Here is a 16011-nt window from a genome sequence, read left to right on the forward strand (position 1 = left end):
GTTAACAATAGAATCTGATACTTTGCTTGCAGGTGTTTATCTTGCAATCTTTTAACATGCAACATGTAAACGCCCTACCGGGTTTTTAGCTACACATCATTTTTTCAAAGTATCTGCTTGGCTGAGCTGATTTTTAAGGCTTTATAGTACACACAGATCGGGACCAAGTATGAATAATGAACACAGGTGACCTCCATTTTAAGGAATCAGCACTAAACTCAAATCCAAACACATTTGGATGGTCACATGGATAAATGCATATATTTGAACTGGTTTTCCTCTTTTTTAAAAACAAAAAACCCCAGATACTGAGTAACGATATTGCTCCAAAAAAGTACTCTCTCCTATACTGATCTCTCCCAGGATCAGCATATGCAAAGTTATATATATATGGTAGAGTTGAATGTACAAAACCTGTCAGCCTTAGCTTACGTGATACTGATCTTTCACTTACCTTTATTTGCCTCAAAACAAAGGAAAAAACCACCAAACCGTGTTCAAACCTTTCAGTGTTCCCTCACCTCCTCCAAGACTGTAACGTGCTGAACAGAAAGATACCAATGCTAAGAATACACAAGTCATCAATTCGGATACCCCGGCTGGAGAAAGAGACTCTACAGAAAAGCTTCATCATTCAGTCAATGCCATGCGAACAGTGGTGGGCCAGGACTGCAAAAAAGAGCTTCAGTGGCTTTTAGGCCTCTCTGAAGTATAATGCTAACTGTACTGACTTTTTTCCACAGGATTCATTTTTCACTTAGGACTAAAATTCCAACCCTAGGTTTTGGGTTTTCTAATGATCTTGTATGTTTATGGCCTGGCTGAATCTTGATCCAACACTGTAGATAAATTGGATCTGATAGATTTGGGCATGTGTCCCATTTCCGGCCAGGCTAGAGGTAACCTCCCCAAGCAGCCAGCACAGGTGAGCTGAGTTAGCCTGGGCTGTTTCCACACCATCTGACACCACTGTTATCATCCAGTCAGCAAAGTACTCTGTGTTATCACCAGGTGTGTGCACTTTCTCCCATGTTTTTGTTCTTGCAGCGCTTGTCAGTAAACTGTCCTTATCCCGCCCCATGGGGGCTTTGTCTGTTTCTCCTCTGGGAGTGAGCGAGCGGCACGTAGTGCTCCGATGCTGCTTGGGCCTGAACCACCACAGCCTGGAAGACTAATTTCATACTACATAGTTAGCAACAGTGAATTTCGTTTTGCTTCCCATCAACTTCAGGTGCAACCAGCTGACTACACAGAGGGCTGACTAAAACACAATGCTTGCAGGTGTTTACCACAGGTTAAAGGTTTCATTTTGTACAAGCACAGGATACAACTTTCTCCTAGCAAGATCATAATATTGAGGCATACAATCTGTCACTAGACACTGAAAGAGCTTAGCGCCTTCTAAAACTACTTCTAACCCAGGCAGTTTGACATTTAAAAGTGCAGGCTCAAGATGTGACACATACTACGCAAATTGTTTTCACACACCCCCTCCCTTAGTTTTATAATGACTAGAAAATAAATCTAAGTCCCTATAATTCATACGAAGTGCAAGTATGCCAATGCCCTTGGTCAGACCTCCATACCGGATGTGATGTACGCAGATGTTCATTACAGTCTGAATGCAGAAGAGCAGCTGGAATTGCTTTTAAAAGAAGAATTAAAAACTGAGTGTAGAAGGCATGTCTCGAAGACTTCTGATGAAAACAACGACTTTTCAACAGACATCACCACCTTCACCTTTTTCCCCACGGCTGAACAAAAACTACATTTTGATCTCTGTAGGATTTTGCTTGTTTTTCTTCAAATTTATTAGCTTCTGTAATTATATAGTCCATTTTATTGTTAAATCCGAAACAGTAAGAGAACACTCTAGGTTGGTATAGTCATTTTACAATGAGCATATCAGCTAAAATACTTCAACTAATGTCAGAAAACCAAAACAGAACCAGAACAGCAATTTTTAAAGGTTTTTTTCTCTCTTTTTTTTTTTTTTTTGACAAACCTGCTTATTCACCTATTCTGTAAGGAAGAAAATACTTGAAAAATAAAAAAGTTAAAATTTAGTTAAAAGCTTTACTTGTCTGGGAGCAATCTCATAAAACTCTTTAATATGAGCACTTCACTTCACAAAATGAAAAACTATTTACAACATTTTGCTTGCAGTTTGGTCACATTATCTACACACATTGGCAGAAGATCTTAGGCAAAATAGGTATGTATCTTCTTCTGACATAGGCTATCAGATTGATTGCACATTTTCCTTTTACATAATGGCTCTCCTATAGTGCACTGAAGTCAGTGATCACTGTCTAATTACATTCTCATTTGAATTTATGGCTCAACAATAAAATCAATAACACTTCAAACCCAAATATCTGAGCGGCTGAATTACATATAGTGTGAAACGTGGATTCTATTTGTTTGGACCTGATTTTCAAACAAATAATTCACCTCACTAGCACAATTGACAAATTGTGCAAAGAAATAAAGGACCTGTACATCTAATTCATTTAAAAACCAAGGCATCAAATTCTGTCAACTGATTTCCCTCCAGTTACAGCTCAAAAATGTTCATTTCCTCTGGCACTCTAATGATTTTTTCAGCATGCCATTACTTAATTACAGTATCTTCTTCTATATCTTATACTATATTTTGGCCAATAATGTAATTCCCATGTTGCACAATACCATTGCCTTCACAAGCAGAGTTGCTACATACATTCACAGTTTCAATAGATTGTAATTAGCTTCTCCAGTTGTGCTTTAAAAATTCCAAATATTTCCCAACAGTAAGTGCAAAGCAAATGTCCTATGCAGCTACAATTGGTCACAGAGTTATAAACTCCATAATTACGAGAAGAGCGTTCCCTCATTCTCCGTTTTCATCACCTGCTTTTTCAGGTATGACCTCCAGACTTCGACGGGGCTTTGAGATTTCTGCATTTTCAGTGCCTGGCTTATTAAGTCCACACGAAACAGCAGCATAATGGATTTGCTTCAGGTTTTCCTGTGCTTCATTTTTAGCATATTTGAGAAGATCAGCTTGTCCCTGTAAGAAAAAAAATGCAGTTAGAATACACAGTTGATAACAGGATTTTTTTTTTTCTATTACTCGACAAATTTTTTGTCTCAGTCTTCACTAGCAAGGGCTCTGGTTACACTGCCCAGGGACTGGGAGAATGAAGAACTGTCCACTGTAGGAGATCAGCTTCAAGAACATCTAAGGAACCTGGAGGTGCACAAGTCCATGGGACCTGACGAGGTGCATCCACAGGTCCTGAGGGAACAGGCAGCTGAAGGTGCAAAGCTACTCTCCACCATATTTGAGAAGTCATGGCCGTCCAGTGAAGTTCCCACTGACTAGAAAGGGGAAACATAACCTTCATCTTTAAAAGGGGAAAAAAGGAAGACCTGGTGAACTACAGGCTGGTCAGTCTCATCTCTGTATCTGGCAAGATCATGGAGCAGATCCTCCTGGAAACCATGACCAGGCACATGGAAAATAAGGAAGCAATTGGTGACAGCCAACATCACGTCTAACAGATTTGGTGGCATTCCACAGTGGGGTTACAGCACTCATGGATAAGGAAAGTGACAGATGTCATCTACTGGACATGTGCAAAGCCTTTGACACTGTCCCACACAATATCTCTATCTCTGAATTGGAGATACATGGATTTGAAGAATGGACCACTTGGTGGATAAGGAATCGGCTGGATAGTCACACTATCAATGTGTCAATGGCTCAATGTCCAAACGGAGACCAGTGATGAGTGGTATTCCTCAGGGCTTGTACTGGGACTGACACTAACATCTTTGTTGGAGACATGGATGGTGCAATTGAGTGCACCCTCAGCAAGTCTGCTGATGACACCAAGCTGTGGGGTGCGGCTGATATGCTGGAGAAAATGGATGACATCCAGAGGGACCTTGACAGGTTTGAGAGGTGAGCCCATGTGAACCACATGAAGTTCAATAAGGGCAAGTGCAAGGTCCTGCACATGGGTCAGAGTGATGCCATGCACAAACTACAGGCTGGGCAGAGAATGGATTGAGAGTAGCTCTGAGGAGGAAACGAGAGTGTTATGTCAAGCTCAGTATCACCCAGCAATGTGCAGTTGCAGCCCCAGAAAGTCAACCATATCCTGGGATGCATCAAAAACAGTGTGACCAGCTGGCCAAGGAAGTCTGCTCTGCTCTGGTGAGACCCCACCTGGAGAACTACATCTAGCTCTAAGGTCCCTAGTACAATTCTCCTATGAAGATAGGCTGAGAGTGTTGGGCTTGTTCAGCCTGGAGAGAAGGCTCCGGGGAGACCTTATAGCAGACTTCCAGTATCTAAAGGGACGTACAGGAAAGATGGAGAGGGACTGTTTGCAAGGGCGTGGACTAACAAGACGAGGGCCTTAAAATGAAGTAGGGCAGATTTAGATTAGATTTTAGGAAGAAATTCTTCACTGTGAAGGCAGTGAGGCAGTGGCATAGGTTGTCCAGAGAAGCTGTGTCTGCCTCCTCACTGGGAGTGTTCAAGGCCAGGTTGGATGGGCCTTTGGGCAACCTGGTGTAGTGGAGGGTGTCCCTGCCTGTGGTGGGGGTTTGGAACGGGATAATCTTTAATGTCCTTTCAAACCAAAACCATTCTATGACTCTTCCCACCACCTTGTTTATTTCAGACTAATGGTACAATTTCTCTGCTCAAAAAAAAAAAAAAAAACCAACACCCAAACAATGAAAACAACCAACCAAACCAAAACTCAAAATTACATTACTTGAACCAAGCTCTTTGCTTGTTCTGAAGCCAACCAGTTGCATAAACAAAGAGATAGGGATCATTTCTGCTCAAAAGCTTTCAGGAAAGCAATCTGTGCTGTATTTTTAATTGATGGGGACCATGAATGTTTTTGCATAGAGAAAATTGTAAAGGCTGATTTTAACACTGGGGGTTTTTTGGTTGAGATTTCTTTTTCCTACCAATGTGACCCTTTCTACAGTAACATGGTAAAGGACCAATGTTTGTCAAAGCATGAAATATGAAAATACAGGGGCAAGCAACACGTAAAAAGAACAGTGATGACAAAGATTTCACAGGACAGTTTGCAGTTCGGTGCTATTGCTATCCCTCCTTTTTACTTGCACTCATTCTCTTCATAGCAATTAAGTTTTAAGTGAAGCAGAATGAGATATTGTCCCACACCCTAAGTGATCTGGCTTTGCCTTGCAGTACTAACTTCTCCATCTCTTTGTATTGATCAAGCCCCAGCAACAGGTCTCATTCGCAGACTATGGACAGCCTTTCCTGCAGCCACTGCCTGTCCATCCTGCCCATATGCAGGGAAGGAACAAGCCCACAGTGCATGGTGAGCACGTGTGTCTTACTGGTGGGCACAGGGAAGTTCAGAAACACGTGCAGAAAGTCTGCACTGTGTCTGCCTTTCCAAAGAACTGCCTTACAGCTTGCAGAAATGTCAATGATGCTTCAACAGTGCTGTATCTTAAATTGCGTCACTTCCAACAAAAGGGGAGTGAAATACACACACACAAACTAGCAAAACAAAACCCCCCAGGTATTGTAGTTCCTTGAGGCTCTCAGTTCCTATAATATCTACTAAGGTATGAACACTGACTGCAACTTTCCCTGTAATTGGGGTATTCATGTCTGCCCTGTGTAAATTCTGGCTCCTGGCAGACACTTCTCTTGAAGGGATGCTGATGGCTCTTCTAGAGACATAACAGCTATGTTGCCTCTCCTCCTCAGCCAAATCAGGTTGAAATCCAACTTTACTTTTAGATTTAAAAAATAAAGGTGGAAAAGTAGTCAGAAAAAACGTGTGCCCTCATGGTGTGATACTTCAGCCTTACTTCTTTAGCAACTCCAAACACAAATACTGTCCTATGAAGTAAGCAGAATTACGCATTTGAGGCGCACAAATTGAAAACAAATATTGCTTTCTTCAAAAGAAATAATGCTCCCCCTGCTCCTTATCCAAGACCAGAATAGTCAAAGTGTTTTTTCTGATTACCAGAGAGGAAAAAATCTGGAAGCTCACCAATCACAGCATGAGCTTCAGTAATATTTTCTTCTAAAGAAAGCCAGGGCTATTTTTTATTTAAAAATAAAAAAATAAAAAAAATCACACACTTTTTTTCCAAACTGACAAACAACTAAAAGCTAATTTAAAACACTCCAGCAGACTAAATGAGTCATATCTGGAGTGCATCTGTTTCTAACCCAAGTTCCATTTTACATGGATTAGTAGAATATAGTTCTGGAACTTTAATCAAGTTGTTTAATCAAGCAGAGCTGCTAGCAACAGTCTATTAATAAGGTTGCCCTAAGCTTCTCATTTAAAAAAACCTGCTTGAAGTTGTTTATATGCTTGCCAAACTTTAACTACTTAAGCTGATACTTTCTATGCAGGATTTTTGCCATTGACAAATTTTATTATTATTACTGTTTAATATTATTCTTTAACTTCATCCATATGGTTCATTCAGTTCTGAGAATAAAGACAGGAAAATGCTGTCAGAATTTTTTTTAAGAATCTTTCATCCTTCCCGCCCCACTCCCACTTGGGGTAAGGACTCGTAATTCAAATGACTTCAGGGACCCCAAGTAGTGGATCCAAGTTATGAGCTTTTAACTAACCGAAATCAGATTTTGAATGTGGTTAGTACAATCACTCAGGATTTCATTCTCCATCATTGTTCATCTCTTGACAGCTCCAGCAATGTGGCAAGACAATGCATATTCCATTCCCACACAATAATGAATATGCGTTAGAAGAAAAGCTGGGTTTTTCCTGTATGGCTTCTCCAAGTTGTCTTACCACCAACATTTGGTTGCCAATGCAGGCAGTCCACAAGCCAAACTGGAGGAGGGGAAGGAAGAGCCCAGGACAGAGACTCTGCAAGGAGGCAGATGGAGAAAAGAAGGGGACAAGAACAAGCTCTGAGACTAACCTGGCAAGAAGTTTAGGACTGCAGAAAGGGAAGTGGGACTGTACCATACAAAGTAAAGACTAGAACTTGCTGAAAGAGGAGACTGTGAAATAATGAAAAGTGTACATGGTGAGAAAACATTGAATTTGCATCAGACAGATGAGCAGAGAAAGGGAAAGATTGAGGTAATGTTTGGGATTGGAGTACAGAAAGAAAACGGATTGACAATATCTGCCATGTTGAAAGAAGCCTGAAGTAGAAGGACTAACAACTCAAAAAGAGAGTGCTTGGTAATGAGACTAAAAGCTGGTGATAGAGAAAACCAAGCAAAAATGCAGAGCAGCAAGAAAACTTCAGAATACAATAAAATCAGGTAAGGTGATGATAAAACTAAAATAAAGACTCATCAGGAAGGATGTCTAAAGAGGGGACAATATGAGCTGGAAAGCAATGGGAAAAAATTGCCAGAAGATAAAATTAGGCACCAAATGGGAGCAGAATACTGAATGAAGGAGAGAGGGGAAGGAGGAAGCCAGGGGCTAGTGAGATTACCTGAATTTTCAGCAGGAAACTGAGAGTGTCTGGACAAGATTTATCAGGCAAGATGAACTTTGTAGACAAGAGAAGATCTGGGATAAGGGGCTGGATTATTGCAGATAAGGGGTTCAGATCAAATACATTCGACCAAGTGGGAATCAAGTTCAGACCAAGGTGAATTAGAAAAATGAATCTGCGTACATCACTCTCTTCTCTAACACTTAGAATGCAATTGATTTCTGAATGCCACTGAACTCAGAAAAATGTTTGTAAAACCAACTGTGTTGTCATTATCTGCTGGCATGTCTTGATCCAAAGCCAAAACAAGAGCAAACCATTGCTACCAAATATGGCACAAACTTAAGCAAGAGAGGTCTGCACAACTGATGTAAAATGCCTAGATCATGTACCATCATGAAGCCATATGCTGGGGGAAAAAAAAAGCAGCATACGTTTTAAAAACTCAAGTTGTAGTCACAGAGACCACTGTTGAACAGTAATGCAATGCATCCAAAAGGCAGAAAAGCAAAAAAGTAATCCAGATCTGAAAAAATTGCCCCCACACACTCAACTGAGAGAACTCAAAGACTTTCCTTCTAGCTATGTATCCAATGTGTCTTGTCCAAGGACTCTCAAGATTCATTTTCAACTCTTTATATTGTATGCATTCTGCAGCTGCCTAAGATCCTGCATGATTGACTTAAATAAATTAATAGTACAGTCAGTCAACTACAACTTTAAACACAGGAATCTCTCACATCTATGGGCTATTCAGAGCCCTTTTGCCTTCTTACCAGCCCTAAATGGCCATACACTACTTGCTCTTAGAATGTGTACTGTCAAACCAATAGAAGAAACCTATCAACAGCTCCAACCCCAGTCAAGCAGATTTATCATGGGTAAGTACAAAAAGCCTACATTCGAAGACACAAAGCTGATCCACAGAGACAACTCAATGCTGGAATCTGGAGCAGCTGAAGAACCAAGCCATATAATGTTTCTCACTACACGGTAGGGCTGGGTGCTGGCTCTATCAACCTTTCACCTCAGTTAAGTGTGAGTTAATTCACTCCTTCAGTGCTGTCTGGCAAACACACCACAAACCTCAAGTTTACTCCCAGGACTGTGGTTTACAGGCATTTTGTGATAATTCCCATCTAGGAACAGGACCAATACAGGCCTTGCACATCACAAGCACAGAGCACTGTAAGAGGACTGTCCTTGGAGCACCAGATGGCAATTGCTGCTCCCTTTCTGTCATCGTGGTTAAAATTCACTAACACAACTGATCACTGTGTAACTTGAATATCCATTTCACATACTGATGTTTGCAAGCTTCAGAGAATGAATCAAGCATCAAGCTGTTTTGTAGCTAGACATGAAAAAGACTTTAAAGAACAAAATTTATATTCATGTGTAAGCTTTTAATAACCAGCAGTGATAAAGGATGTGAATTAATGTGGAAGCCCAATTCAATACTCCTCACACCTCTCTGTCGCAATAGGCCTGTGTCAACTACTCTTCATTGACTAAAAACATAAAACAATCTTCTGTATGTTTTGACACTTTGGGCTAAGAGGCAGTGTTTTTATATTATAGCTCCTGAAAGGTAATTAAAACCAAAACGGTTCCTACCAGTTCTCATACCTATGAAATGAGACATCATTTCAGAGTGAATTGGATACAGCATCAACTAGAATGCCTCAGCTACCTTTATAATTTGGTATGTATTCACCCATGGTATTTGGTTAACAAGTTTCTCAGTGAGTGTGTGAACATGAAAGACAACTGCATGAGCACCCTTTCCCCAGAAAAGTCCCAAGAAACTGTAATGACATGCTTTAGCTCAGGTTCTGGGACCAAAAAGCAGTATCCCTTTCTCAAAGCATTTCCTCTCAGCAGTGGCTGCTAGATACAATGGGACATGCTGCAGTGCTCCATGCCCAGCGGTTGTGCTCTGAGTGCATTTACAGAATCAGGACATAAAGGACTTCTTAACTTCTAAATATGGGTTTAATTAGGAGCCAAAATCCCATCAGTCCAGCAACATCAAGAGACTAGTAGGTAAAGGTATTTAAATTGAACTGGGATGTGGGAGGTTTTCTGAGTTTCTCCAGAACTCAGCAGCAGCTATCAGAGGCTCTATGAATGCCCCATGGTGACAGCAGTGCTGCCCAAATCCACTTATTGTCCATAAAATTCAGATTATTTTTTAAATATATATATTTAAGAAGTTACACCCTACTAAGTGCCTTGAGTGTTTTATTGATAAATACATTTACAAAAACAACACTATGCAGAACCAATGTCATTACAGAGATAATCAGATGCCATGAACTGCATGCCTTGGGATTTCTTTCAAGAGAAAGTAATTCATGTTGTCTCATGCAACATGTCTAAAAACTCATAGCCAACATCTAGCAAATGCTGGAATTAGGAGTCCCACCTTCATTCCAAGTACTTCCATTGAACTCTCCCCTATGTATTAGGAACAGCTCTTCATTGCAAAGATTAATTTAAAGATGCTGTAACGCTCTTCCTATTGGCATCTCAAATTCTGAGCCTATACAGGGTTTTTTGCAAAGTTTTGCTATGCTAGGAAAGTCTGTAAATGGTTACTTTATGTTGTTTGTAGGAGTCTGCTGCGACAGTACTTAGCATGATTTTCTTTCTTCAACTGGGTATTCTTTCTGGCAGGAAATGTGATTATCTATGTTTAGAAATGATGAGTGCTATCAGTCTGAGTAATAACAATAAATAAATTACAAGCAAATGATCTTGCAAGCTGCCTCTTTGAAAAGGAAGAGTATTCTAACACTGTGCAATCTGTAAACCTCTCAGGCAACAAAGTTCACTAAAGCAGACTAAATTTACTCTACATGATGTTCTGAAGTTAATCGAGTATCTGTATGTGCATGTATGAGGTGCATAACAATGGGAATGCATGAATATACATACACACAAAATGAAGAGAGATATTTCAGCTGAATTCAAACATACTATACCAAAAATAAATTTGTCCACATAGCTTCAAACTAGGAAAAAATAAAATCCTTCAAAATAGAAATTGTAACGTGTGTGTGTGCAAACACACATGGATATTTCATAGCTACGTCAGTTGTTCTAAACAAAGAGTTCCTCTAGGATTAAGATGTCAATTTTGTGATTTTATCAAAGTTTCCATTGCATCTGCTGCAGTCAAAATGTCCCAATTGGAAAAAGAAAAAAAAAAAAAAATCAATATATACCCTAAGGGTAAAATGCAGCTTAATCAGTTTGGAAAATACATCAGCCACATCATGCGAGCATTCTGCAGTTCCTCTGCAAGGGAGCTGAAGATGGGGCTCATGCAGAATTATTTTGTAATGCTGTTTAGAGTCACACAGCAATTCCTAAACCATAGCCAAGAGACCATGCAAAACACTGCTCCTAATTACAAGAATAAAAAGTTGAAGCAATGGAAGCATGGCAATGTCTTCAGTGTGTTGGCTGCTCAACTGTCTTGCCTGCTGAACAACAGAAGCTGGGGCCATTGAATAGACAGGGTTTTATTTTTGTGCTGTTCAAAAGGGAATTTAACTTGACATACATAAGGAATTCAACAGAAAAAGGAAAATTTTCTTGCAGTGGCTCAGATTGTCACTCTACAGACACATTTTTTTACCTAAAAAATGCAGACATTCACTTTCTATCCCTGTCCTCACATATTTTTGAAGAGAACTGGAGAAACAATACTAGATCAAAATTATGGTTGCAGGTCTTTTTCTCCAGACAGGGAGAGTAGTGTCTTAGAGATGAACTTTTTCTATTTAACGATGTAAGGCAGGGCAAATTAGGGTTACAGCCTACAGTTAAGAGTCTGGAGTGAAAAAACTTAAATATGTTACTTTAAACAAATCACAACTTCTAAATTTCTGTACATCCAATGTGAGTAACAGCACTTAATAGATGCCTCTGTCAACTGTAATACTTATAAATAACTCTTCATACACTCATAGAATGGTTAGGGCTGGAAGGGACCTTAAAAAACATCTAGGTCCAACCCCTCCTGCCATGGGCAGGTATACCTCTCACTAGACCAGGCTTCTCAAGGCCTCATCCAACCTGTCCTTGAACACCTCAGGAGGGGATATACACCACCTCCCTGGGCAACCTGTCCCAGTGCCTCACCACCCTTGTAGTGAAGAATTTTTTTTCCTAATATCAAATCTAAATCTACCCCCTGCCAATTTAAAACCATTATGTAACGACGTACCAGAACTTTCTGTAACACCTCCTGTTAGAGTTTTGACAACAGGCTGATTAAACATCTCACCTTTTTTTTTAATAAAGTATTAATTATGGGACAAATTGTACCTTCCTCCAGAAAGCAATTTAATCTGCGCAATAGAAAAAAAACCCCAAAGAAGTCAATGTTGAAGAGATTTTCTTAATAATCTCTTGAAAAGGAAGGCCTTCTAACTTCATAATTATGTTAATCCTAAAGATATGCACAAAAAGCCCTTCAATGCTCCAGAGAACCAGATCTACCATCCAGGTTCTCTGTTTCCTGGCTCACGCAGAAATCATGACTTCACATTTCAGTTGCTCATCAACTGCAAACCTCCCCCCACACCAACCCTGCTCAGAATGAAAAGCAGAGATGAAGCAAAGGTACACCTGCTTCAGGCAGCATTAAAATAGATCAGCTACCCAAGCTGGTATCTGATACATTTGATGGAAAAGAAAAAGAAGGAATAAGAACTTATTTCCTTAACATTTGCCCAAACCCACTGAACTCACCCCTTCCTTTCTATCCCCTAGGTAGCACAGGAATAGTACTTGATACATCTCAGATGCTGTGTTCAGGAAACTCCACTCTAATAACGGAAAAGTGATAGCCCAGTCCTTTTACCTAGAAGCAGAACCTGCATGCGTATTTTTAGAATATATCAACCACACATGCTGTGACAAATTTAACCTCTCGCTGATTCTCCTCTGCCCTGGACTTGTGCAGCGTACCAGAGCACCAGGCAACACTGTGAAAAGCTGGACAGTTGAAACCAACATGTAAAGCTGGAGAAATACATGTGCTACTGCTTTTTTGCAGTAGATCACTGTAAGAAGGATGATGGGAAATTCCATTTTCAATAAGGACTAAAGATAAAAAAATATGTGGGAGAAAATAATCTTCTTTATAACTAAAACAGACTTTATAGTTTAATGTAGTGATGAAATAATTGATTGAGTGGGAGAGAAGTCATTAGTGGATGTAAACACAAAACTTGAATAATTTGGGTTAGAAGTATAGTGTCAAGGGAATAAATTAAGGGAGGCAGTTTTGCTATCTCTGTAAATTTTGATACAGTCTGTAGAGATGAAAGACCAGTGATAATAAACCAGAACTGCTCCACATTCTAGTTTCCTGAGGGTCTCTGGCCGAAAGGTTTTTATATCACTTACTGTTGTGGTCAAAACGTAAGCAAATGCACTTGACAAAATGCAAAGAGAATCCCTAGCTCATGTACACTCCACTGACTCCAGTGCAGATAATTTGTATGTATCATTAGTCACCATTCATCACTGACTGAAATAGCAGCAGCTTCCCTTTTGCTTTTCAATAACTGCATTAGCCTTAATACTCCCTTTCGGATCACAACGCAGGGTTTAAACTGCGGCATAGCTTCCTCCCAGCCCGAGCTGCTTCACAGAAATCAAAACTCACTGTTGCACCCCTGTATTCAAGATTAGGGTGGCTCCTGTTGAAGTTAAAAGGTTGTAAGAAACTGTGAGACAAATAAATGAAACATTCCCCCCACCATAACAGAAAAATTCACAGTGAGAGTCTGCTGTGTTTTGAAGTTATATAAACTAAACTGAATATGGTTACAGAAGTGAGTAAATCCAGTTGAACCAGGACACAGAATAATGACCAGGATCAATATTAGAATGTCATTTGTGAACAGAAAAGTAGAGTAACTAACCAAAGGAAGACACATTACCTTTAAAATTGTAATGTTCCACGTAAAACTTTCTACTGATTTTTGCAGTTTTCTTTCTTTTAAGCCTTCTCTTGCTCCTATACTGTGCAGTTTTTCATGAAATTCCATTGCTGTGGAAAACAAAAGAGGGAGGAATGTAGTATCTATTTGAATGCATTTTTGTGATCACAGAGATAGTGATTTGAAACTAAGAAGGGCAGTGAAAAAGCTTCAGAACTGTTATTCTTCAAGCACAAATGTATCCAATCTATTAATGTGCAATGTTATACAACATGCCAATATCCACAGAACTCTAAGCCAAAATCCACACTGAAGTACCTGTTGGGTCACTGCTGTACAAACATGGAGCCAAGCAAATATTTACTATACAAAAATATTCTTTAAGCACAACTGAATTTACCGCACCACATGCAAAAACTTCTTTGTGAGTCGCCGTAGAATGGAAACAGCAATTTAATGAAATACCCTATCTAAACACATTTATTTTGTGCCTTGTTCTTTTATGCACTAAATTTACACCACAGTTGTCCAACTAACAGCTTATATGGTGGGGCCAGCCCAGAACATAACCTTCTCACCTTACCCCCGGAGGAAAACAGAATAGCTGTGAAGGAGGAGTGCCAAGCAAACCACTAAGGACATTTCACCACACCCATCTAAACTACTGTGTCCTCAAAACCTTTATCTGAGAAACCACAAACTGAAATATTTTGGCAAAATTCAAATTGGCTTGATTTCAACACTGAGTAGACTGACCAGAGCTTTAGTATTAACACAGCACATCGCACAGATTTCAGAAAAATAATTTGCTTCCCATGCTGCTGCTACATGTGAAATAAGTTTGAAACAGCTCCCTCCATACAGGAGAAGCAAACCATCCCTCAACAGGTACATACATCCACTCAAAATGGATGACAGCAACTCTCCTATGGAAGTCACACATTAAATTGTTCTACCAGGATCTCCACCAGTAATAACTTAAAAGAGTACTCTGAGGGCAGAAGTTGGCAAGTGATTGCAACTTACACCTGTGAATGTAAAACCAAGTTATATATTAATTAAAAATTATAATTTTAACTCTGTTGATTGAAATCTTCTATTTGCCCAGTGAGTAGATGTGTTTCATAATTTACTTGTAATTATCACAGAATAAATGTACAACCTTGTGCTGGCTGTTGATCCTAGAGCAGACTGACTTTTAAGGACATTATAGTGTCCATTCTTTGCAATCTTTCTACTCCGCGCTCGCTCATTACAAGAAAGAGGTATGACTGTTTCCCCTGTACATTCCCTTACCTTACTCCCATATATTTATACATATTTACACACATTTTACAACTTATTAATAAATTCAATTGAAAGACAAGATTGATCTTTTTAGCTTTTCTTACCATTTTAAATTTTACTACAGGGAAATCAACAGGAAATATTTACCTCAAAATAAAAACGATACAGTAGTTTAATTCAAACACTTCTCTATAGCTTTGTCTCTGCCTCTAGATCATTGAAAGAGTATGCACAGATCCATACTGACAACATTATATTTCTAGAGCCACCATGAAAATACAGATTTTTCTGATCTGTACCATGAATTCTGAGCCTATGCTGCTGAACTTTGTTGGGAGTTCTGTACTTCATTTCCAGCTTTATAAATATAGCCTGTCAAATCCATGGGCACTAGTGATTGATAATAACCTTGAACTGAAGCCACTCAGAGAGATTAAAAATAATGCTGAGGGCCTGCATGATCGATGTGAAATTGTTGCTTTTGTAGATCTCAGATTATTCTTACGTATACAAAGTCACTGGTATCTCAAACACAGAGACAGTGGTGACCACATATTCTGACAGCCAGCATAGCTCTTTCCTGGGTCAATGGCTACCTTCCGTGGTGACTCTCTTCCTCCCTTACACTCATCCCATGTTAGATTTCATTTCTGCTCAAACCCTTCCATTCCAGCTAAATATTCCTGGCATTCAACAGCAACATCTCAATGTCCTTGGTCAGAAAATGAAAACAAGGTCAGATCCTTGCAAATCCTAAGCAAACAAGTACCTCCCACTTAAACAGTGCTCCCCAGACCCCTCTCCTGAACATTTCTATTGCATTGGATAGGGTAACTCCCCATTATTGTGCTAAACTAAAGCTATCCTACTCTAAACCAAATCATACAATCAGGGACAAGTAGATTTGAATTTTATCTCTGTTTCTATTACCACTTGCCTCATATAATGGAATTGGAATGAATTACTTCACCTCTTAGCCTCAGTTTTTCTGTCTGCTGAATGGAATCAATAATTGCTATACAATACACGGACAACTTAATTTTAGGGTATGAATGCAGCACAGCATTTACCTACATTTCTCTCGGTCTTCCCCTTCCATGTCCCTGTTTTGTTTTTTTGCATTGTGCCTTGGAACTATTTCATGCATTAACAGGGGCAGAGTAATAACAAAAGTTACATTCCAAAATGAAACTACTTTTTAGAAGGTAACAGAAAAAGGTAAAAAGAGGGAAGAGCTTTTCACTTACAGCTAAATGAAAAATAC

General features: G+C 39.5%; 1 protein-coding gene across 1 annotated transcript in view; it reads right to left on the reverse strand.

Annotated features, from left to right (window-relative positions):
* Positions 1-1505: 1505 nt before the first annotated feature.
* Positions 1506-16011, reverse strand: part of PLCL2 (phospholipase C like 2) — a 107006-nt gene continuing 92500 nt past the window's right edge. The window contains exons 6-7 of the mRNA XM_084280575.1: positions 13461-13570; positions 1506-3052 (exon numbers count right to left, since the gene is read on the reverse strand). Of these exons, the coding sequence (XP_084136701.1) occupies positions 2873-3052; positions 13461-13570 (290 nt within the window). The 3' untranslated portion in view covers positions 1506-2872. The remainder of the gene's footprint in view (positions 3053-13460; positions 13571-16011) is intronic.

This window comes from Gallinula chloropus, assembly GCF_964237585.1.
Source record: "Gallinula chloropus genome assembly, chromosome: 2".
NCBI lineage: Eukaryota > Metazoa > Chordata > Aves > Gruiformes > Rallidae > Gallinula > Gallinula chloropus.